At 42.2% G+C, this 24,556-nt stretch overlaps 2 protein-coding genes across 9 annotated transcripts in view; one reads left to right on the top strand and one right to left on the bottom strand.

Moving 5' to 3' along the window:
• Window positions 1-2,160, bottom strand: part of pcif1 (phosphorylated CTD interacting factor 1) — a 19,795-nt gene extending 17,635 nt beyond the window's left edge. The window contains exons 1-2 of one of the 3 annotated variants that reach the window (XM_064305684.1): window positions 1,738-2,160; window positions 33-174 (exon numbers count right to left, since the gene is read on the bottom strand). In XM_064305684.1, coding sequence (XP_064161754.1) covers window positions 33-159 — 127 coding nt within the window. In that variant the 5' untranslated portion in view covers window positions 160-174; window positions 1,738-2,160. Of the gene's footprint in view, window positions 1-32; window positions 175-280; window positions 712-762; window positions 1,144-1,737 lie in introns of those variants that run through there. The other 2 variants (XM_064305685.1, XM_064305686.1) reach the window with 2 other exon arrangements.
• pltp (phospholipid transfer protein) lies at window positions 1,264-24,556 on the top strand. Of its 6 annotated transcripts, XM_064305689.1 has the most exons (17): window positions 12,578-12,672; window positions 12,908-13,035; window positions 13,706-13,857; window positions 14,290-14,389; window positions 15,071-15,199; window positions 15,904-16,059; window positions 16,396-16,459; window positions 16,670-16,733; window positions 17,005-17,096; window positions 17,582-17,758; window positions 18,344-18,403; window positions 18,893-19,057; window positions 19,499-19,566; window positions 21,207-21,249; window positions 21,349-21,412; window positions 22,349-22,425; window positions 23,124-24,556. In XM_064305689.1, the coding sequence occupies exons 3-17, from the start codon at window positions 13,749-13,751 to the stop codon at window positions 23,220-23,222; spliced, it is 1,467 nt and encodes a 488-aa protein (XP_064161759.1). In that variant the 5' UTR covers window positions 12,578-12,672; window positions 12,908-13,035; window positions 13,706-13,748; the 3' UTR covers window positions 23,223-24,556. The 6 variants fall into 6 exon arrangements, with proteins under 6 accessions (XP_064161760.1, XP_064161757.1, XP_064161761.1 ...); XM_064305690.1 differs by lacking the exons at window positions 12,578-12,672; window positions 12,908-13,035 and adding an exon at window positions 1,264-1,389; XM_064305687.1 differs by lacking the exons at window positions 12,578-12,672; window positions 12,908-13,035 and adding an exon at window positions 8,443-8,609.

Here is a 24,556-nt window from a genome sequence, read left to right as displayed (position 1 = left end):
ACCCATTGTATCCCCTGGGTGAGGAGTCTCACCTGGCAGCTCTTGGATGGGTTTGCTGGTTGAGGGCAGGAGGGGCTGGCCCTGTGAGGAGGAGGGGCCGGAGGGTGACATCACTAGCGCCGGCTCTCCCTTCACTGTTCCGTGATTTTCACTGGCCATCTCGCCTCATCTGTCCTGAGGGAAGAAAAACAGCCGTTGCACCATTTAGAACAGGGGGTTCCCAAAATCCCAAACTATCCGATCCCACACACTTAATGAGTGAATACATTTTCTGACTCACCTCTAATTAATATGTGGCCTGATATACTTTAGAATTGTTCATTTGAACGTATGCACAAACAAAAACTGCTTCACAATGAAATTCTTGTACTTTTTCATCTATAATATAGACTGTTGAGTTGGGTTATGGCAAGAAACTTGTGTGTATTTACACAACCCCACCACTTTGGAAAACCACACATTTAGAACATGTACTTTTACAAATCAACAGAATATTTTTAATTCTGAAAATTTCATATACGGAAATGCGCGTTTAATTACAAGTGTTTTGTCTGTTTCATTCAGTAGTGTATCTCCATTGAAGCAATAACGTTACCATCCAAGGTATGACACACTTAAACCAATGTTGTACTTCAATTAAGTAATGCGGCAGCTAAAGAAACTTCCCGACAAAGTTATAATAATTCGTTCAAGTCTCAGTTAATCGATTTCCATAGACCGAAGACATTATAGGCTAGCTGGTTGAGAATAAGTGATAGCTACCTTACAGCTACTTCGCTATGAAGAGTTCTCAAACCGCTTTGTTGTTAGCTTGAATTGCAATACCAGTTTAGTATCCTTTTCGCAAACTTTTCTAACAACACACCATTAGTAAAATACAACTAGCAAGGTGTATAATTGCCTGTTTCAGTTTCATTTCTTTTCGCTACGGTTGGCGATATCGTTTCGTTTTCTCTGCATTGCAGAATCGCGCGATTTAGCCAACTAGCGAACCTAGCTGGCTTATGATTCTAAACGTCAAATGTTGGGGTAATTATGGTTCATTAACTTCACAGTTTAGTGTGCATACGTAGTTTAAATGGGGAGTCGTATTGTGTGTGTATTTAAAGTAGACTAATTTTAAGGTAAATGTGTCTACTTATAAATATTTTTCAACATCGCAAAGGAATGCTTTCTGTCCTGGTCGTTGTGTCTGCCAGCATAAGTAACGATAGAAGGACACGCATGCGCCTGCTACACCGCCCACCCCAGAGATCGAGCCGCCCGAAAACAAACACGAAGGAGGAGGGGAAAGCGCCGGGCGGCTGCGCTAGCTAGGCTACATAACAAAAGCAACAGCAGCACCGCCGATCCCTGACGGGGGAGCCGTGGAAAAAGAGACAAAATACGGTAGGACACGGGCCAAATCCGGCATATCTAGGCATATTAAGAAGGAGAATCGACGCGGCCAACCATACGTGTGTTCAAAACAGGGAATCATAGCCAACGAGATTACGGCTAAGCCCCTGCCTTTCGACAACTCGCGCAGTTTTAGGCGCGCACTTTGGTTGGGATAAGATGTAAACAAAATGGCGCGCTCGCTCCAGTCAGAGTCGCTGCGTCCCCTGCACAACATATTGTTTGTTTATTATGTGCATTGCCCAGACGTGCAGAAATAGAGTGGATATTCAAATGCCCTGCTCATTCCGCCACGCGTTATTGCCTTTGTTGTCCCGCTTTTATGGGTTGTACCCTTACCTTGGAGAGGTTTGCTAGGAATCCGGTACAGGCTTTACTCTATTCAGTCCAGATCCGCCTCCGCCTCTCCCTCCCCACCGTCTCCGCCATCTTGTATCGCGGACTCGGGCCTAGGTAATGCGCATGCGTTAGTTTATTTGTCGTACTGGACACCAGCTGTCAATGAAAAGTAGCCATATTTAGTGTGGCATTGGGCTTTTCAAATAGTCTTGCGAAATGAATAGTTAGCGAAGATGGTTACATAATTTGCTTGCGTAGTACCTAAACATAATGTGGTTGAGTTATTTTAACAGTTTAAGATAACATAAATTTTAGATATTGCGCTGTTTTGGTATTGAAACGTTTCTAAGTGAGTAGCTATGTTAGCTAACCTTAGCAAGCTGTGATTACAATTAAATTCAGAACAAACTATAGCTAACAGTGTAATTTGCTGATTTGGTCAGACCGAATGTGGAAGTATTCGGGCATGTTGTGCTTTATCGAGCTTTGTTAGCTGCGACGTCACCGAGTTCAGCTTTCAGGTCATTACTGTTGGCCGCCTACGACCATCACGTGACAACTAATTATGCGAAAGTGATTGCGCAGGCGTTGGCACAGATGTTCCTTTATATAGATGCTACAATGGAACATCTGCGGTGTCTGGAGTCTGGACGGTGAGTGTCAGCTCAGGATCTCCTAGTGTGAAACAACAGCCTAGATACCCTCATGTCTTTATTTCTATATTATGTGTTTATTATGACGACAGTTCTACATCACAGGTGACTTGTGCTGAGTGGAACCGCCTTTTAAAGGGATAGTTCTCTTTCTGAATTAAAACTATATATATATATATATAATCTTATTTCAGTTTTAGTGTTTGCTTTCGATTGTCTAGGTAGTTTTTATGGAAGCTATCTTGTTCCAGAATTCCAACAGCAACATAAAATACATCAATGGTGAAAATTCAGTACATCAAGGAAAAGCCTCAATCAACATTCAACCGCACAATACTGAAAACTCAGCATATTAATTAAAATACAGCATCAAATAGTGAAATATCAACAAATGACTTAACAAGCGACTGCTTTGAAAACCAAAAAGTCAACACAGTCAAACAACCAAGTGAAAACTCGTAAATTTAAAGACCACATCAACACTTAAAACTGGCTGTGAATCATAAATTAAATCTTAATTATGCATGGAAGAAACGATGCCGCGTGACTACAAAAAATAGCACCGGTAGACGTACTGTACTCTTGTAATATCGCCATCTGCTGGGCAATACGTGGTTAAAATGTATTTATGGACAAGCTTCTTGCACCTGTTGTCATTGGGACTGAAGTGGTGCATCTATTAGCTTGATTTGCGATCCATAACAATAAAAGTCTGATTTGCAGTAATAAAATTAATAAAATATGTGTTATGGTGAAGTTCATCTGCCTTGTTTTTTCATTTACTTTTGTTTAATATGCTTCATATTCATGTGTCATATGTCAGTTCTTTTGTATGTTGTTACTTCAATAAGTAAAAATAAAAAAAAGTAACAATTAAGGGAGAATTTCATTGGTTGCTTATGAAACTACTACTTTAAAGGCTACTTTAAAAACTGACTTTCACTTGCCAATCAAATGCTCCACCTCCACCCTTTCCCTTCACCCATTCACTAAATCAACGTTGTTTTTGGTTATGTGTGTGTGTGTGTGTGCATGCGTGTGTCAGGGTTTGCACAAAAACTTGGAATTTTTTAATGTAGTTTCCCAGCTATGGAAAAGTCATGGAAAATGGTAATTTTTTCAAAATGTCCTGGAAAATAATTTGTTGTCCTGAAAATAATTTTCAGTGTAACGCTAAAAGCAAAAACTTTAAAGGTTAAAATCTGCAACCACGCTCTCAAGGAGCTTTCAGAAGAACTTCAAAGATATCAAAGGACTTGAATGTTGGAACACGGTCAATGTGTGCATGTGGCAACAATATCCCAAACTCTCCGCAATTCTGCCCCTAATGGCAGAGTGAAAAGAAGGAAGCCCCTGCTCAAAAAAACAACATTGAATCTTGTTTGAGGTATGCAGAAAACACAAGTTTCCCAGGCAATGTGGAGTAATGTTTTTTGGTCTGATGAAACCACAATGGAAGATTTTGGCCAAAACCCAATGCAGCACATCATTCAGAGACCACCTACAGTGAAGCACTGGTGGTGGCAGCATCCTGTCATAGGGGTGGTTCTCATCGGCTGGGACTGGGATAGGAGGGGGAAATTCATGAAGAGAAATACCGAAAAATTCTTGAGGAAAACCTGCTGCCTTCTGTAAGAAAGCTGAAATTGAGAAGGAAGTTCACCTTGTAGCATGACAATGACCCGAACCAAATAGGCAAAGCAATAGTAGATCTGGTTTTACACACACCAAAAGGAGTAAGAAAAAAGAACAACATGTATAGTTAAATAATTCTGGAGTGTCCCACAATATTTTACTAACTACCTGATAATTCTGTGGACCTGCATTTATAAAATGTTTCTATTTTTTTTAGTTTTCTTGCTGGACTTGCTCAGAGCATGCTGTTACCAACCTTTTGCACTTTGAAATGTTGGGAATGTTGAATAAACATTTATGTTTGTTGAATAAACATTTTCAGCCGTGATTTTGTGTGATCTGTGGAATCCGGCAATGTGCTTTTACTTATTTGCATTTCATTTTTTATGTGTTAGGTATAATCACAGATCTGATCTGGCTGAAAAGAGGTACAACTGGTGTTGCAGTGCCGGAGGACATCCAAAGGGGGCGCTGTGTGTTACCTTACACTTGTAATTTTGCAGTATGAGCTGCCTGTCTCAAAATAAGTGAATCCGAAAAGAGAACAAGCAGTCCTTTGTATCAGTTCTAGCAGATTTTGTATGAGTGAGCGGGAAGGCTAATAGTGGCTTACTTTCCTGAATGATGTTAAAATGTAATGTCAGTACTCATTTAGATCCTGTTTAGTGGTGGTAAGGTTCCATGCATTATATTGGACAATTATGGCCACTGAATTATGATCACTGTCACATGCCAGCGTGACACCCCTGGGAGGGAGATGCAGCAGTTCTGGGAAACACTGTTGCTGAATTTGCCCCCTCATGAGTTCCGGGCAAAAACAATGAACTAACAAGCTAAAATAACAAAGATTTAAAAAAGTAAAACAGAGCGACCACTTTTCAGTGCGCTGCTCATAGCTAACCTGCTTTCCAGTGGATGCTCTCCGCCTACTTTTCAGTGGTGGTTTACTTTTGTTTTGTGCTCTGTCAAACACGTAACCTAAATAAAGAAACGCGCTCTCGGTGTGAGCTCCCAGTCTCAGCCTCGAACTGTGGAGAGCAGCACACCTTTAAGCACCTGGGCTGATTAGCTAACACAACCCAGGTGCGTGTGCTCTCTCCACCAACTGACGAGACCAATCCGCTTCTCCGGTGGACCGAATGCCACAGTCACTTTTAAGGGTAAAAGCAAAATGTTTATATATTGTGTGTGTGTGTTATTCAGCAATAACCGTGATAAGAGAGTAATCCTGTCATTCAAACATTCCATAACATTCTGCATGTGCACTCTATGACTATTCTAATTTGCAGGCATGTTCTCAGAGCTGTAGTCACGTCTTGATTCACACACGTTTTAGTGTAAATCATCTCAGTCAAACATATTCATGCATGTAAATCTACATACCTATAGTCTTTGACTTAGATATACAATGGATAATGTAAATGGTTGCATTCGAAACGACTTAAAAAAACATTAAGAGATTATTTTTAACACTGAGATATTGATTTACAAAGTAAGGTAGGGCAGAAAACATCTGTCGTTTTCTAGCATGATATCTGTGGAATTGATAATGCTTTTAACGGGCAAAAGTCACCTTTAACCTTTAACAAATGAAGGCACTGTCATATATGATCTTCCCAATGCATTGTGTTGTTCTGTAATCTATAAAAGCATGTGTTGTTTTTTTAACAGTAAGTAATATTTTTATGTGAGAAAATTAGGCTTGGGATTTGCACATTTGTAATATGCTTGGAATGTCCAGTTGCAAGATTTCCCCAGATTGCTCATTCAAATAATTTTGTTTCAGATTATTCAAGCTCCAGTCAGACAGAGGAGATAAATGGGAGCAAAGAAATTGTATAGACACTATTAAATTGAAACTAAATAAAGGATTGTCTTTGTGAATGCTGATCTCTGTGTTTAGGTCCTGGGTTGAAGCAAGAAACAAAGAAACACAAATACAGTGATATAGTTCAAATGAATGAACGAAGAGTAATGTAGGCTGCCTCCATCCTGCTTTATAAGATAGATATTTGTGACCACTTTTATATTAATGTAACTTTTTTCATTTTTAAGAATACCTCGAGGAGAGATTTTGGTCAGCTTGGTGGGGGAGATTCCGGTTAAAAATAAATCAGTTCTGAGGGAAGGGTTCATTGTTTATATGCTAAGAGATGCATGGTGGCAACCCCATAGACAGACATGCCCTTGAGAGTTACACATCTGCCAACGCTCTTCTCTATGGGCGAGTGGATGAAAGGATCGCTGCTCACTGGCTGCACAGAAATGAATGGGCCGCCTCCCGGGAAAATAACAGGCTTCGCTATCGAGGCCTAGCATGGGCAACCAGAGCATACCGCACTTAACTGCCCCCTGAGCTGAGCTCTGATTGGCTGTGCGCCTCAGGAGATCAGGAGATGTGACACACTTGTGTGACACGCTTTTAGGGTGTCTGCTGCCCACATGTTCCCAGAGGGTCCATGGCTTCCTTTACGGTCAGGACTGTGGCTTATCGTACTTATCAGGCCTGGGCTATCCGCATAGCACAACCTAAATCCGTGAAGGAAAATGGCTGACTATGTTGCAGAAGGGTTTCTGATTGTTCATCCCACTCCTGGAAGTGGAGTTTCCAGGATAGGAATAGTTCTGTGTATACCAGCGTGCACAAATCAGGATTTAAAAAATATTTTGTTGAAAATAAACATTTCATTTCCTCTGCGATGACATCTTTGCAAAGTTCAGGAAAGTCTCAAAATATGACAAAAACTCAATTGATGTGGCAAATTTCCAGATTTAAAACAAGAGAGATGTCCGTAAGTTAATAATACACCAAAATAGTATTTATACTGAGCACTGCGTAGTTATTTGGTAATATTGTAGTGTTATAATAACAGGAATTAGTTGTTATGGAAAGCTTGTTGAGAAACAGTTTGTGACATATTTTGGTTTAAATAGGTCATTAGAGTTATAAAAGTGAAAAATCTGAACGATAGGACAACCAATATAAAATGCATATATAATGTGTGAATGTACAGTATATACAAACCAGTCACATTCTCATCATTAAGGCCCCCAACTAAACAAAATCACCACTAACCGCTAATGATATTGTGTTATGGTATTGCTCCAATTGTATTCCTAATAAATAATACAATGTGTCCTTTCCTTATGGATTTCTCTTCATTTGATTTTCCTATAAAATAATGAGTTTGTCATATTCTTTTTTTTAGTTTTTTTTTTTTTTTTTTTAGCTTTGAATGAAGCTGATCTCTCATACAAGATCCATGGGCTAAGAATGAGTAGTTTTATTGCTAGTTTTTTTTCTCACAGGATGACAGGATTGTGATACTCATTAATCAAATGATAGCAGAAGCATCTAAAGGGCTTTCTTAAGCCTGCTTTGAGATTACCAGTTGCCCTCCTTATGAAAGCCTCCCCCACCCTTTTGCGAAATGGTTCTAAAGTGGTAATTACCCATCCTCCTACATCAAAGGAATTGCCCCACCAAGCAAATTGAAGCGGCAAGTAACATTGTCTTGGCAGAGGATGCTTTGGAACCACCCATATCATGGGTAAGAATGTATCAAAGGGGAATGAATAACCAAAATGACATGCTCTTTTCCATTTGCAATTAGTAGAATTTCTTCCATCTTTGTGACGTCCCCTTTTTTGGTGCACAGCATACAACACTGTCAATGAAACTCAAAAATCAGGACAGTAAGTGGTAAAACGTGCCGTAGATGTTCCAACAAAATTTTAAACAAAGAGGGAGACTGTTTGAAAGGTCTGCAATAGTCTTTTTAAAAATAACTTTTTAAAATAAATGTACAACTGATCTTGTTCCAGAGGCTGCACGTGACACTGTGATGTGTCTGATTTAGCAGCGAATCACTGCACATAAAAAAAAAACAACCACAGCCCTCTGTATCATCAGACCACACTGCAAACATATAATCAAGTTGAGGTTGTTCTCCCGAGAAAAGTTCCAAAAGGTATTTATTTTGAAATGAGAGAGTGCCACTTGAATACAAATCACAGAGCAGCACTTCTACTAACAGTCAAGACAAACTATTGCCACCATTTTCATAATTTTTCGGGGTATTTCAGGATTTCAAGGAAATACCCAAAAAAAGTCTGTAAGACGCCGTTAGATCACAAATTTTGTTCAGGCAGTGACCTCAAGGCCTAAAACCAAAAGGAAAAAAATTGGTAATATTCATGTCCTGTAGTTGAAGAAAGTAGTCTGCATTATTTAAGTCTATCTTTTTGATTATCCATGTATTCTCATCTCGCTTCTGCACTCATAAGCTGAAAATGTGAAAAGCTGCCTGCAAAGTATGTTTGTGAAATAGATTACTGTCATTATAATGACCACATGGTCGTACGACTCATTCAGAAGGCCCACCCCTTTCTCCTACAACCTGCCGCTATAAATACCACCCTCACTTGGGAAACTGAGGGAGAGAAAGAGAGTCGGAGCCAGCCATTAAAAGGGGTGAATTTGTTGTAACTGCAAAAAAAGATTTTAAAAAATCTGACTTAAATACTTGGAACTCAAAAAAGAAAAACCATCTCCACTGAGGAATTGTCCGCTGACAACACACAGTAAGTATTTCGGTTTATTGTGTAACTGTATTGAGAAATGGGAAAGCAGGCATGGATGTTGTGGAAATCCAGACTAAAGGTGACACGGACAGCGCTCAGAGCAGGGGTTTGGAGTCGATGGGACCCGTTGAGAGAGTAGCGGCGATATAATGCCTCTCCAACAATGGCTCAGGCAGAGGTGAGTGGCCAAGGCGTGTAGGAACACTCTACAACTGTTAAAGCAAAGGTTTGTTGAAAGTGCTGCACGATAGCTTCTACTTGTGATGGCAAACAGGAGGGTAGGAGGTTCAATAGAGGTTGAAACTAATTCTTGGCAGAAGACCGCATGCTATGGGAACAGGATCCTTTACTGAGATGAATGCCCTACTTGTTCAGTGTGTCCTTTACAACTGAGGGTTGTAGTGTTTTTCAATTACCTGTGATGGAATCCGAGGGCAATGATTTGACTGAGCGAGCAAATTTAAGAGAGAAAGAGGACATTCTACCGGAACATTCTTCTTGCAAATTGATTGGATGTCTTCACTTGCTGACCTGCCTTGAGTTCGTCCTGACAAATAAAACTGCAATTTATTATTGTATTGGACACTCTTAAAGGCAATTTACACCTTTAATCTTAGAGTAGGTCCGAGTATGGTAGAGCAGGTCATAATATTTCAGTAAATTACTTCATATACAGACAGAAGTCAGTATCTGTGTTTACAATATTATAGTAAATCACAGTCAGGTATTGTAGCACCATCTAATCACCACTTAGAGTACTGCATGAACCAGTTGAGGTGACTCATTCATTATGTCTTTTTTAAAATATACATTATATACATTATCTTTTATCTGATCTGCACATCGGATTAGCAAAGCATTATAGTGAGAGCAATGGATGTAACTACAAAATGAAGCTACTATACTGTGCGTTCCTTTTGTTACAATATAATTGTTCTGTTTTTTAACTTTGTGGGAATATAGTAGAGGCACCTCACAAAATATTTAGAATCACTTTATCGCTCAATTAATCGATAAAAATGGCGAATATACAGTACATACTATCATTCTGCCAGTCTCTTGAACCGGCAAATTTCAGGAGCAACATTTTCTGAATGCAGAGTCTGGCTTCATTTACACTTGACCCCTGAACAGTACAGTTACGGAACATTCTGGCTAAAGGTGCACGCATGAAACAGACTGCACTTTCTCTCTCTCGTTATCTACTCCCTCTTTCTCCCTACTTCTCTGCATCCTGTATCTCTCCCACACGGATATATGAATACGTACGTATGTAGCACACACACACACACACACTCACACACCCAAAATTCCCAGTACTACTGGCAGATCGATTTCCAGTAAACCTCCTGTTTTGGAAGAAGCAGAAGTACTCTGGGGTCTTGCATAGGTCACTGACCTGGACAGGGCAGGACTACATTATTGTTTTGTTTTTTTGTTTAAATCAGTGCTTAACCTTTCCTCATTGCACAACCCCCCACCCCCTCCCCCACACACACACTCACACACGCAAAATGAGACACAGAATGACTCACGTAATGATATTCCAGATAATTCACAAGCACTGTTAATGCTGCCCCAGAGCAGTGTTTAAAATTATACATTCGCAGGTGAAACTCATGGAAGATTGTACTTTCAAAATAACAGGAAAGGTTTGTTGTGAAATGTCATGAAAATGATGCCAACGGTTTGGCTCATGTTTTTGTGTGAACTGTCTCCCACCGTCTGGAGGTTTGTTCTTTTGGGTCAGAGCAGTTACAGTGGCTCAATGTGAGAAATGCTGAAGGATCTAGTGATGAACATTACACTATTGCTGCAATGAGACCCCACTCAACCCTGCTTGCTCTGCTGTAATTATCACAATGTTCATAATGTATTCCATAAAATTAAAACAAGCAATCTTCAAACGTGAAACAAGATTTGTTGGAATACGCAGGCAAATAAGTCTGCACGTGGTGAATACATTCGAACACAGTACAAAATACAACACAAAGGTGATAACTAGCAGTGAGGGTCTTCATTCATCGTGAGATATTATAGTATACTGGTGAATATTATGGTAGAATTTCGCCGTTTCGCCGTTATGAAGTGACCGATGTCAGTTAGAAAGTGGTTCAAAGCGGTGGATCCTCATCTCTCACATGCAATCCTGCTTTGTGCGTTGCGGCCCCTTGTGGAAGGGAACATTCCTTGACCCCGGGCGCTCAAACGGGATTCCCAGAAAAGGATGTCCGGGGCGGCAGTGTTCCGCTCGGCGGTCCGTGATGCGGGGGGGGAAGCCGCCGGACCCTAAGGCCTGCGAGGGGTGGGGGTGTGGATGGGGGGGCTGACCCGTTCGTGCCCTCCTGGGGGCTCTTTGTTTCCCGTGTGCTAGAGTCATTGAGTGCAGACCGCCTCTCTGAACCCCCTCACCCCCACCCCACCCCCATTATCACTCTCCCATGTCCCCCCCTCCTCCTCCCTCAGTTCTGGGGTTCTGCTTATTTGGAGGCAGCTGTTAAGTTTTTTGAAGGGGGTTTTAGTGATAAGACGAGGTGAGACAAGTAGATCAAGAGGGTGGTGGCATGGTGTGGGAGCAGATGGGTGAGGTGGGGAGTGGGTATGTGCATGTGTGTATATTGGGGGGGGGGAGGGGGTCAAAGGATAATTTTTTCAATTAGGGGGGCTTATTGGGGTGACAGTGTAACATAATGGCTAGGGAACTGACTGTCTCCCTTGCAACTCCATTGATGTAGGTCCAATTCCCAGGCAGGGGACTGCTGTAGTTCCCATGAGTGAGGTACTTTAACCCGAAGTGCTTCAGTAGATATCCAGCTGTATAAACAGACTGTGTTTGAAGATAATGTAAGCTTTCTAAGCTTCTGCGGATAAGAGCATCTGCCAAACTGCTGAATCACTTTCATAAGTCGCACCGGGTAACAGCGACTGTTAGCAACTGTAATGTTGCAGTGTAATTCTGTCATTTGGATTCTCAGTGGGTGGTTTCTCACTGTGTTTGGAAGCCCCAGGAAATAAGGTGTGGGGGTAGTGGTGGGAAGGTGGGGGGCTGGTGGTGGGAAGGGTGGGGGTGTGGAGTGGGCGTTACATTGCCAAAAAAAAAAAAGAAAAAAGTGTGAGGGTCATGAAATATCCCACACCCCTCTCTCTTGGTCTTTCGGGGTCCCCCATGCCTGGGAGTTACTATAGCGATTGCTGCTGCCCCCGCTGGGGCAGAAGACAAAGAGCTGCGCCGTGAGGACCCCACGGCTCCCTCAGGACGCCACCGCAAAGAGCTGCGCAGTGAGGACCCCGCGGCTCCCTCAGGACACCACCGCAAAGAGCTGCGCAGTGAGGACCCCGCTGCTCCCTCAGGACACCACCGCAAAGTCGAGACTGGACCAGCAGGCGTGAGGACCCCGCGCTCCCTCAGGACACCACCGCAAAGAGCTGCGCAGTGAGGACCCCGCTGCTCCCTCAGGACACCACCCAAAGAGCTGCGCGGTGAGGACCCCGCTGCTCCCTCAGGACACCACCGCAAAGAGCTGCGCGGTGAGGACCCCGCTGCTCCCTCAGGACACCACCGCAAAGAGCTGCGCGGTGAGGACCCCGCTGCTCCCTCAGGACACCACCGCAAAGAGCTGCGCGGTGAGGACCCCGCTGCTCCCTCAGGACACCACCGCAAAGAGCTGCGCTGTGAGGACCCCGCGGCTCCCTCAGGACACCACCGCTCTCCCGGCGCTCCCCGGCGTGCCGCTGCACACGCCCGCAGGTCAGAGTCGGCGCTCCGCTCCGGCCGGGGACGCCGTCTCCGAGGGGAGAGACCGGGACAGGCTGAGAGAGCTCCCGGTGATGTTTCCGAACTCCGCCTCAGGGGTGAACGGCACCGTGAACTCCGCTTCCCTTGCTCGGGGAGAGGAGGAGGGGGGAGAGGAGGAGGGGGGGGGGGGGGTGGCGTTTTTGGTGCAGGATCTCTCACTTTTGCGTTTCATGAAGATTGAGTGGCGGGGGAGAAGAAAAAAACAGAACCGGATGATGACAATGTGAATGTAAGAAATGTTATTGGTTTTCTGTGTGGGACAGGAAGGTTGTTTACGAGCTGGGATCTGCCATGCCAGGCTGTAGAGTACACACTGTGCGAGGCACTTGCGTGAGGTCTTTTGGCTGGACACCGTAAGAAGTGCGCCACCGCTGTGGGTTCACTGCCCTGCATTCTGAAGTGCGTTGTTAAAAAGCGCCATCGCCTGCCGCTGATTGGTGACTGGGGCTGAGCGTGAAATGGGCGTGCTTGTATACTTATGTCTCCCGCACTCTTTTCCCAGGCTGTGATTAAAGGGGTCGCTGATGTGGAACTGATTAAATGAGAGAGGCTGAAAAGCTTCTGGGATAGTATTACTGCTCGCTGCCGTTCAGCCACTCTACACGTAACTGAACTCATTAAACTAAGGCGGTGCGTTTTTATCATTAAGGTGTTCATCATCATCATCATCATCATCATCATCATTATTATTATTATTATTATTATTATTATTATTATTATAAATAATATTAATTATTATTATTATTATTATTCATAGTAGCAGTAGTAGTAGTGGTAGTAGTAGTGAGCAGTAGTGATGTTTTATTGGTATTAATATTTGGCTCCACTATTCTAGGACAAAAGTAAAGGCATCAGATATAAAAATATTTTTGAAATTTTAACATTCAAAAGTTTATAATGTTGTTTGTAGCACTCCCCAAATTGATTTTGGATTCTGTTTACAAGTTTGCTCTCTTAACCAGGGGCGTGCAGAGGGGGTGGCTACAGTGGCTCGAGCCACTGCCCCTTTGTCCTCCTTGACTGAAATGTCCCCCAGGACCAAATACATAATAATAAATATTTTTATTATTATTGTTGTGTTGTTGCTGCAGTTATTGTTATAATTATGATTACTGTTATGAAACTTCATCGCCATAGTCATTATAAAACTCTTTCTTGGCTTGAGCCCCTGCCCCTCAAAATGTCTGTGCACGCCCCTGCTCTTAAGCCACATTGGGTCCTGTCTGTGCATTATATCCTCTTTAAGGAGCCCTTTTTTGAAAGTAACAGCGATTGTACTGGTCTGTATTTTTTTGAACAGCCTTGTCTTGTCTGTGTGTGGGGTCCAGGCTGACTGAGAGACCATGGCCCCTTGCAGAGCGCTCGCCGTTTTCCTGTCACTCCTCGTAACCATGACGACCGCCGAGCCCCCGGGCTGCAAGATTCGGATCACCTCCAGTGGCCTGGAGATGTGTAAGGTTTAAATTCACCGCACACAGTTCTGCAGCTGCTTCTCCATGTCTCCTACCTCCATCCCAACCACATACAGTATATGTAGCTAATATAGCATGTTGCTCATTGCTCATCAATTACTAAGCTAATCATTTGTAAGATAAATATTACACCTTCTTCATTTGCACTTGCTTGTGACATGATTGTAGCAGCATTGCTTTTTGGTTTGGTTTTGGTTGGATCGGAGTTCATTTTTGCATCTATATTGGTGCTCATCTAACCATGTATTTCAGGTTGTCAGGGTGTCTGGTAAAAGTATGAATGAGTGTAAAGAGCCCCTGGTTGTGTTCCCCACAGTGAAGGCTGAGACTCATTTCAGGTTGTGAGAGTGTCTGTGAGTGTCTGTAAATGTGTGAATGTGTGTAAGGAGCCCCGTGATTGTGTTCCCCACAGTGAAGGTTGAGACTCAGAGATTCGTGGAGGAGGAGCTGGGGAACATGACCATGCCGGAGATGAAGGGCAAAGAGGGCCGCTTCCAGTACACCATCAACGAGTGAGCTCCTCCTCAGCACATCCCACCAATCACTGGGTCTGCTGCCCTGGTCCTCGATGTTCTGCTCTTCAGTGCTACTCAGCACTTCACTGATGAGTTGAAGCGGTTTACTACACAGCTAACCCACCTAACCTGGTTCTTGGGATCAGTGAATCAGTTGCTGATTTAAAAGTGGAGAAGAAACCCTCTTTTGTCCAGCCTAAAAGCTCTCCAGGGCCACGGTTGGGGGCCACTACACTTTGCTCACAGCGCGTGTCACAAGGATCCCAAACCAGGGCTCTCCGTTCTTCTGGGTGACCCCTGTGTGTGCTTGTTTTTCGTTGCAACCACTAAAATGTAAATTGGAATGGCTGGTCATCACACTTTTAATCAATTTACTCTATTAAGCCACATTATGTCACAAAAAGTGATTCATGTCATGACAAATAAATCCACTTTTAAGATGCCTTTCCCCAATCATTTTTTTTTATCAGCACTTATTGCTGCCGCCTTCTTGATTTGGAAGAGTGCAGATTAGCACGTGCTCTGATTTCAAATCATGTGATACTGAAATATTTCGGATCACATACCTTTAAAGCAGACCAAGCCTGATGCATGAATTAGTTTGACAATCCGCTTACTTCCAGCCTCCACGGTTCTCTGGTAAATACGCCCCCCGTGTCCCTGTCTTGCGCGCTCCAGGGTGAAGATCACAGAGCTGAACCTGACGGGCGCAGACCTGCGCTTCCAGCCCAACTTTGGCCTGCTCTTTGAGGTGCAGAACTCCTCCATCGCCCTCACCTTCCAACGCAATATTCTCTACTGGTTCTTGTGAGTTCCTTCAAACCGCCGCCCCGTCCTCCCGGTCACATGTTCTCCTCAACTTCCTCGGCCTCAGTGACTTTTGTCCTAAACGCTGACCAATGTATTGGGGAAAAGGCTTTGTCTGAAACAGTCAATAGCCATAGCGACTGGGAAAAGATGTTAAAGCGAAAATTACCATAAAGACACAGTGCAATATGTGTAATCACAGCAAGAATGTCCTGGGTCCAAATCCGGCCTGGGCCTTTCTGTGCAGAATTTTCATGTTCTCCCCGTGTCCAAAACACAGTTAGCCTCCTGCCCACTGCAGACTGATTTGCTATTGTTAATTTGGGATTGTGTTCATCACATAATTAACATGGCATTAAATTCTGTCCAATCAGCACTGTGATAATTTAGTGGGCAGCCAATCAGAAATGAACCTCTCAGCAATCAGTTCGAAAGGAATTTTCATGATTTCCTGTTAATAAATTTGAAAAAAATTATATTTCATAAATTTCATATAATTCATACACAGGAAAATCATTTTTAAGATCCTTTGGTTCCTGCCTGTAATGATAAACCCTGCAAAAAAAGTGATTGCAGGGTTTAACATCATTACAGACAAAGAGACTTACAGGAAAGCCAGATAAATGGCAAACACTTGTGATAAAAAGAAGGAACTAGCTTTTTTGCCCGCGATGATGATGGTGGCTGTCCCGCGTGTCCCTCAGCCACGACGTGGGGGTCATCAACGCCTCCGCCGAGGGCGTGAACATCCACACGGCTCTGCACATGATCAGAGACGACCTGGGACGCCTCAAGATCTCCAACGTCTCCTGCGACGCGTCCATCGCCAAAATGCGCGCCAAGTTCTCCGGGACCCTGGGGTGAGTCCTCATCTCCTCATCGTCCTGCGTCGCCCCACTTTCTCATTCCCTTCCTCACATCTGCTCTTCCCCTTCCCTCTCCCCCTGTGATGTTTTAGTCCAACCCCTGTGATTAATGAGCAATGCCATTTATCAATGACTATATGATAATTAGCATTATTTAATCCACTGACAATAATCATATACCTATAGCATATACAATTAGTATGTACTGTAATGATAATCAGCATACTTTTACTCCGTTTGTTGGTCTCTGCTTGTCATTTATGGAAGCTCTTACATTGGACCTTGTGTATATTTGTGTATTGTGTTTTGACTATTGTGCTTTCTATACAGGAGGGTGTATGAGTTCCTGGCCACGTTCCTGACGACAGCAATGCGATTTGTATTGAACCAGCAGGTACAGTCAAGCCTGCCTGTGTATGCAAACACCCACGACATACAACATAGACTCCTGTACTTACTCTTTATTCAAGGCCAAAACAATATTGAACATACTTGAGAGTAATGTTGATTTTGAATGTATTTATACTACAAATACAGAGAATACAGGTAAATGCAGATGAGTCAAACGAGAGTCAGTCCAAAATGGTCTGCTGCTGTGTTTCAGATCTGTCCAGCTCTGAACCACGCTGGTCTGGTTCTGATTAACAGACTACTGGACACCATTCCAGGTAAGAGTAGCAGGGTCATATCACACACCAACCCCTCAGTCATTATATATCTGGAATATGATCCTCAGAGTTACGGGCTGACCAATGAACTTAACAGTATGAAACCAGAAGTAGCATAAGCAGGTACACCTTCTTAAGCTCCTTATTGTACAGTAGTTTCTCTCGATTATTATAACTGATGCAAAAAAGTGAGCATTAAACCGTCACGCTTTGTGCATGTGTTATGTGTTTTTGTGTTTGTGTATGTAATTGTATATGTTTTTTTTCTCAGTGCGTTCAGACGTGGATGATTTTGTGGGGATTGACTACTCCCTCTTGAATGATCCTGTGGTGACTGCCAGGAGCCTGGATTTGGACTTCAGGGTGAGTGACAAATTTCTTAAATGACATCATAATCCAGGGGTTCCCATGGACAGCCAGGTAGTGTGATAGTTTGCATTGCCACTTAGCACTTGATTAATAAGTGAAGGCAGCTGAATTCACAGCTAATTCAGCCTGGTTACTCGGGTCTAAACTGGTTGTTGATTAATATAAATAATAATAATAAAGTGATTTAAGGTTTCAGGGCTGCCAGATAAGATCAATCTGGTTTATATGACATATATTGCATTCTATATATTTATACGTCTTGTATGAATTTGTGATGACCACCTGATTTACACACAATCGTGTGTTAAGTGGCTTCTGCACTACAACATGTAGAGGGCTTCCTTACTCAAAACTGTTTACTTAAAATTAATTTTAAAATGACTGAAAATGACTAATTTAAAAGAAATTTAAAAAAAATCAGATGTCTGTTTCCTATAGTAACTATATATCACTGCCCCCTCTCCCTCCATGCTACACAGGGCATGTACTATGACCTGCAGAATGAGAACGACACGATCGTGAACTACGCCGTGACCCCCGTGATCAGAGAGTACGACCGCATGGTCTACATGGCTCTGTCCGAGTACTTCTTCGACAGCGGCTTCTACGCCTACTACAAAGCCAAGGTCTTCCAAATGCTGATCGCGAATGAGAAGGTAAGGTACACCAGCAGAATACACGACTTGTCGCCATATTTTCTGTCTTTCTTTTTTTCTTTCTTTCGGTGGATGTGCCCTGTAAATTGCCACTTGAACTGGCAACTGAGGGTAATTTCAGCAGACTATATTAATGTGAATACCTTCTAATCAAAGCTGACAGTCTGCACTTTAACCTCATAATCATTGTTAACTTTCAAACTCAAAATGTGCTGGAGTACAGAGGCAAATTTGTCCCAAATTTGCATTTGAATACTTTTGCTCCATTCGTCTTTCCTTTGATGACATCAAGATTTCCAGTCCCTCCCACTGGAAAGCAGCCCCTTAGCATGATGCTGTAGCCACCATGCCAGATGGTAGGGATGTTTTTACCTGGATGATAGTTTGCACCAAACAACTTTAGTCTCATCATATGTATTCTTGGGACATCATGCGATAGAACAGGTGAAATCAAAATCGACACAGGTGAACCTTGTGTTTTTATATATCGAGTGCAATTTCTCAGGAAAATGGAATACACCAGGCTCGGTTTAGGTTTAGGTGAATGCTTAAATGTTGTAATATTGTGATATCATGTATTTTCAGATGCCAAAGGACTTGGAGATGCTGCTAAGGACAACCTATTTTGGGACAATCATGATGTTGGTGAGTGCATGTATGTGGTTTCCATGGTATCACTGATCTGCTGAATCATGTGACTGATTGTGAAGTCAGGACTGGCCTGAGACAATAGTGTGTTTGATTTTGACAATAGGACGTGTTTGATTGACTGCCTTATGATAATAGGGTCTGTTAGGTTGAATGCGAGATTTGGCCTTTCTTGTGACAATAGGGTGTGATAGACTGATTTGAGGTCCTGACTTCCCTGTGACAGTAAGGTGTATTAGATTAACTGTGAGGTCTAGACCTCCCTGTGACAGTAAGGTGCGTTAAATTAACTGTGAGGTCTAGACTTCCCTGTGACAGTAAGGTGCATTAGATTAACTGTGAGGTCTAGACCTCTCTGTGACAGTAAGGTGCGTTAGATTGACTGTGAGATCTAGGCCTCCCAGTGACAGTAAAGTGCGTTATATTAACTGTGAGGTCTAGACCTCCCAGTGACAGTAAGAGGTATTAAATCTCTCCCCCTCCCAGAACCCTGCCCTGGTGGAGGCTCCTCTCTCCCTGGAGCTGAAGGTCACCTCCTCCCCACGCTGCACCATAAAAACTTCTGGGGCCAGCGTGTCCGTCACCGCCATGATGATTGTGATGCTGCTCCCACCCGGCCAGCCGCCTGTGCAGCTCAGTAGCATGACCATGGTGAGGGCAAACACTCTTTAGCTAACTTTCACACATGCTAGTGGCTTCCAGCGTTCACACAAAACAAGGACTGTCCAGTATTCGACCAGACGTGTGTTCAAGATGGCAATCGTTGGCTAACGGTTGCGAACATATTCAAACGTTTTTCTGTTGGCCACGAACGTTAGCTAACGTTACCTAACAGTCTGAAAAGGTAGTCAAAAATGATAAAAGCTACTGCCGTGAAAAGCTTCTCTCTCTCTCGTATCTTATTTCCCTCCTCCCTCTCTCTTTGTTTCTTTTTCTCTACTTTCCTCCTACTTTCCCTCTCCTCCCTCACCATCTTTCTCTGTGTCAGTCTCTTCTCACAAATATAAAATAAGATGAATTGGCCCATATAGTTGCAAGTCTCACCACACACAAGTATAAACTCAGTTACCCTCCTTTTCTCCTCTGTCACAGGAAGGGAAACTCAATGCTAAGGTGTCCTTGAAAGGCAAGCGGCTCGCTGTTCACATGGACTTGAGAAGGTACATCAACTTAAGCCGCGTTTCCACCAAAATTACCCGGAACTTTCAGTCCCAGGAACTACTTTACCAGGAACTAAAAGGTTCCTTCAGCCAATGGTTGTCTGCGTTTCCACCGGGGTCTAAAGTACCGCGAAGATTAGGCAAATTAGCCCACTGACGTTGCCCTCGGTCCATCTGTCATACGATTTCTTCTCTAACCCCATACTACCACCGAAGTAGCCTACATTATTTTCTAATAACCAGCCCGGAGGGGTTTATTCCACTTATATACAACGGGTTACCAACAATGACTATATGGTTACTTTTGTATTTATTGATTTTCATACATCCTCTCAAACACATTCATTAACAGCAGAAAACATGCACACGTTGTAAACAATTTGCTGTTTTATTACTTTCTCGTCGTCAATTCCATATAGGCTAATCGCAAAATGACAAGAATAGAACGAAAACTCGGACTTGCGTGAAAATGTAAGTGGTACAGCCACCGTTTGCTTTCCTTCGAAGTTACTGCTAGCCGAGCAGCGAAGTGTGCCCTCCAGATGCGAACCATGCACCATAAATGAGTCCATAGTCTTCCTGGTCTTTTCGTGGAATTGAAAAATGGCAGTAAAATTGAGTAAAATTACGGCAGTCTGAAAAAGCTAAAGGGAAGATTACTAAAATTAACCTGTTATTTTACCCGGATAAAAAGTGCGGAAGGTGATTTCCAGTTTGCTTGTACTGTATCACCAATGTTAATTATGCAGAACTACCGCATACCTCACATAACTGTATCAAACGTTTTGAGTCAATTACAACGGGCTAACAAAGAAAATCCGGAAGAAAACATTCAGCAACCGAATTAATCCGTTTGAATGTTTTGGTAGCCTACGTAATATGCTGTCCCAGCACGAATGCTTAGCATTTTATAAAACGAATACTAAAGCAAGAAAAGAACAGAAGAGCACACGTTATAATTCCAAGACGTTGACAGGCTATAACCAAAAGTAGGCTACTGCGCCGCATAATATACAAGTTTGATTTGAAGTTATTATGAAAATAAATTGGTTTGCCGCTGCATATTTTCAAACATGGCGGGTAATGGCGGAAAATAAATACAACACAAATGCTACGAGTACTCGACCAATCAGAAATGTTCAGCGCTGCAAGCTCCACCCAAAAGGTTCCTGTACTTTCGGAAAGTACTACCCCGCGAGCAGGAACGTTTTGGGGGGTAAAACAAAGCCCCCAGAACTAAATTTAGACCCTAGTTCCTGCGGTGGAAACGCACTGAGTTCCTCAAAAGGTTCCTAGTTCCGGGGTATAGTTCCTGCGGTGGAAACGCGGCTATAGTAAACTGTAGCATTACAAAATAAAAGAACAAAATTATTATTATTATCATCATCATCGTCATCATCATCATCATCATCATCAGCATTATCAATAATGATCATAATAATAATGGTAAAACTTTACAATAAGGTCACATGAATTGTCATTGAGTAATGTAGTTGTTCAAATTATGTAAAATACATTCATTAAGCATGCAATTTAGTTAGTAATTAACAAATAGATTGACTAATAATAATAATAATAATAATAATAATAATAATAATAATAATAATAATTGAGTATTGAGTTCTGGTATCTGTTGGCAGGTTTAAAATCTACTCCAACCAGTCTGCTCTGGAATCATTGGCGGTAAGCTGAGGTTATGATTTTTGTCCTCCATTATTGTTACTCTTTGCTTGTGTGAACTTGGATCTGAGGTGAAGTCTAACCCTCTGCCCTTCTCCTCAGCTCATCCCCCTGCAAGGCCCTTTGAAAACAATGCTGCAGCTGTCCGTGGTCCCCATTCTGAATGGTACGTACCAAGCACGTCCGTGAAACACATCCCCAAGAGCCACTACTTTAGGCCTCCGTGGCGTGGTGTGTGGAAGAGAAATGGGTACTTTAAGCCAGGCACTGCTCAATGAAAAGTGTCCGAAAGAGCAATGGCTTCTTTAGTAAGGCACTGTTTGGTAACAGGTACTTCAGTCAGGCTGTGTGTGGTGTTATGACCTGGTCTAGGGTCAGACCGTAACAGAATGAATGATAAGGGAAACGAGTGGGGAACGGGGAAGCGGAACGTACAGCAAACTGACCAGCAATTCCGGTCCCTATCTGCCTATGCAAATCTAACTGATAACTGGCTCGTCTTCAAAGGCTACAGAGCACGGGGCGGCTTTGAACGCTGAACTTCGGACAGTTAGTCGATAGCTTGAAACCAAAAGTCCGAATAGCGCACCACCAACAGAGAGTTAAAACACCACTCCACATACTAAACCGTGTCAGTTGGGCTAAGAATGATCTGCGACTACATGCAGGAAAGATCCACACTTGATTTTTTGAGTTGGGATGAGACCAAAAGGTTCAAACGTTTTGCCATGTAACCTTAATCACTGAAATGGTGTGTGTGCCAATGGCAGTCTTATATACCCTACTCTACAGCATAATCACAGGTTCTAAAAATATTGTAGAGCTAGGCATATAAGAGCCAATTAGAGTACAATTTAATTAGAGAGGGACTAGCAATCAGTGCCTCTATTTTCAGCTTAGCTGTTGACAAGTACTTGTGGCAGCAAATTAAAATGTTGAGTGGATGTTCAGCCCTGAAGGTAGTTCCTGACTTTGATAGATCAATGTACCCTTGTTTTCAACCCAAAAGCCTGATATAAAACCAAAATCCATTTAGATTTAATGAGACTATTTTGCAGCCGTTTAGATGTTGTGTCAACTTGTATGTATTTCCAAATTTCAGATCGAACCAAGAGAGGTGTACAGATCCCACTGCCGGAGGGGATGGACTTTATTGAAGAAGTGGTGGAGTATCATAACGTGAGTCACACATTTATATTGCATTCATTTTACAAGGTGGGACAACTAAGAATTAAATTCTCACCAGCAGTGATGACCTGGGGAGTCAAAGTGGGCCAGTATTGAGTAGCCAATCAGACATAATTCCCAGTTCCAAAATCACAGTACATTCTAGGCTACAGAAGGATTAAACTTAGGCAGGGCTGTTTTTCATAAAATTTAGAGAACTTTAGAATGATGGGTAATGATTTTATCCTGATATTGTATGACTGTGTTGACCTGGCAAAGCACTTTGAGCTACACTCAAAAAGATGCTATATAAATAAAGTTATTATTATTATTATTATAATGGCATCTTACGGGCATTGTGAATTCTCTGCAGTACTTGAATTTCGGCCTTCATCAAAGTTGATTAGAGGTGCCATAACGAAGGGCAAAATTTAGCTGAGCCACATAACTGCACTGATATGGCCAAAGAATGAAAGGTCTTTTCCAACAATAAGGAGTACAATATTTTTTTTATTCTTGAGAACATGTGTAGCCCCATGACTTTTTCCCTTCCCCTCTCTGAATTATGGGAAATGGGGATACGGAATTTATTTGTGCCAGAGTGCCTGGCACGTTTATTGTTTTGTGAGAGGCGCACCTGAACCCTTTCAGCTCTCTGCTGTGTCCCTCAACACTGGCCTGAAGTCTCCCTCCCTTCTCACGCTCCCCAGGGCTTCATCGTCATTGGAGCCAACCTGCACTTTACCAAAGGCTTGCGGGAGGTGATCGAGAGGAACCAGCAGGGGCAACAAAACAGCACCACAGTGTAAGCTGGGGAACCGACAAACCTAGTTTAACAGAGACTGATGGCAACGTATAGCACCTCCACTATCTCCAAACAAACATGCTAAAAACACACCCACAATAAACATACTTACATGGTGACAACTCCCTTACACTTTCCCATTGCTTTAAAATACTTTCATGTTTAATTAAGATGTATTAGGTTGAATTTATTTAGAACCTATTTTTATTTACCAACAACAAAAAGCAATGTGGAGCAACATTTAAAAAAAAAAAAAAAATGTTGTTCAAAATCTGAAATCATTTAAGGCACATACCCATGACACTCTTATGGAAATATAATTTTTTCCCTATTGTTGGCACATTGTAAAATCATCTTTTTGTCAGGGACAAAACATAAATGGGTCCTGTTTTCGGAGTCTGAGATCATTTCCGAGATTCCGCTTTACTTCAGTAATTCAATCACATAAATACCAACAAGGACTGAAAATTGGCTAATGTTTCTCCCAGGAATATGCTACTTGCTCATTGCCCCTCACTTATGTTAATACTTAATATCACAGCCCTTCAATATCACACAAACTAATAAATATTTTAGAAGAAAATATCACGTTGTCAAATTAAACGGATTGGTTGAAACGGATTGTCATTTCAATGTGCAGTCTGTCAATAGTACAGCTTTCAGAAACATAACTACTGCTGGAAAAACTTCAGCTCACAGATAACTTGGGTCAGTTCACTGTAGTTTGACTTACTGTACAGCAGTATGGATTAATCACATTTTTCTATGTACATTATAAAAATGTGACAATTTTTAAGCCAATGTTTTTAATCATGATTTTCACAACCATTAACAAGACATTTTCCATTTTTAATGATACCTTGCTCTAATTATTTGGACTACATTCTTTATGCCCTTTACCTTTGCCAAAAGAAATGCATTGTACATTAACTGCAGCCATATGAAAATGTATCTTGAAACAAAATTCATTTTATGAGGTTCAGATTATTTGGAATAAATGCCGACTTTCTCCCATTTCTATTTCTGCCAAAAATAAGTGCATTTCAGATAAACAGGTGCCACGTAAAAAAAAAAATGCATCTTGAAACAATCAAAATATAAAAAATGTAAAGTTTTTTTTTTTTTTTCCCACAGCGGGAACTGGTTGTTACATTATGAGTAGGGAATATTTTTTTATGTATTGTGCGCATTGATTACCTTGTTCAGTGTGTGTTGAAGGGGAGGGGTGAATTCTGTGCACTAGTCTTGAATGTATCCTAAACCTAACCTCACAATGACCTATCCATTACATAACACTTTTGTTTACTTCAAGTCTTAATAAAACCTTATGAAAATACA

This window comes from Anguilla rostrata, chromosome 13, assembly GCF_018555375.3.
Source record: "Anguilla rostrata isolate EN2019 chromosome 13, ASM1855537v3, whole genome shotgun sequence".
Lineage (NCBI taxonomy): Eukaryota > Metazoa > Chordata > Actinopteri > Anguilliformes > Anguillidae > Anguilla > Anguilla rostrata.
Note: the sequence above shows the minus strand (reverse complement) of the source record. Positions and strands in the feature narration are given on the sequence as shown.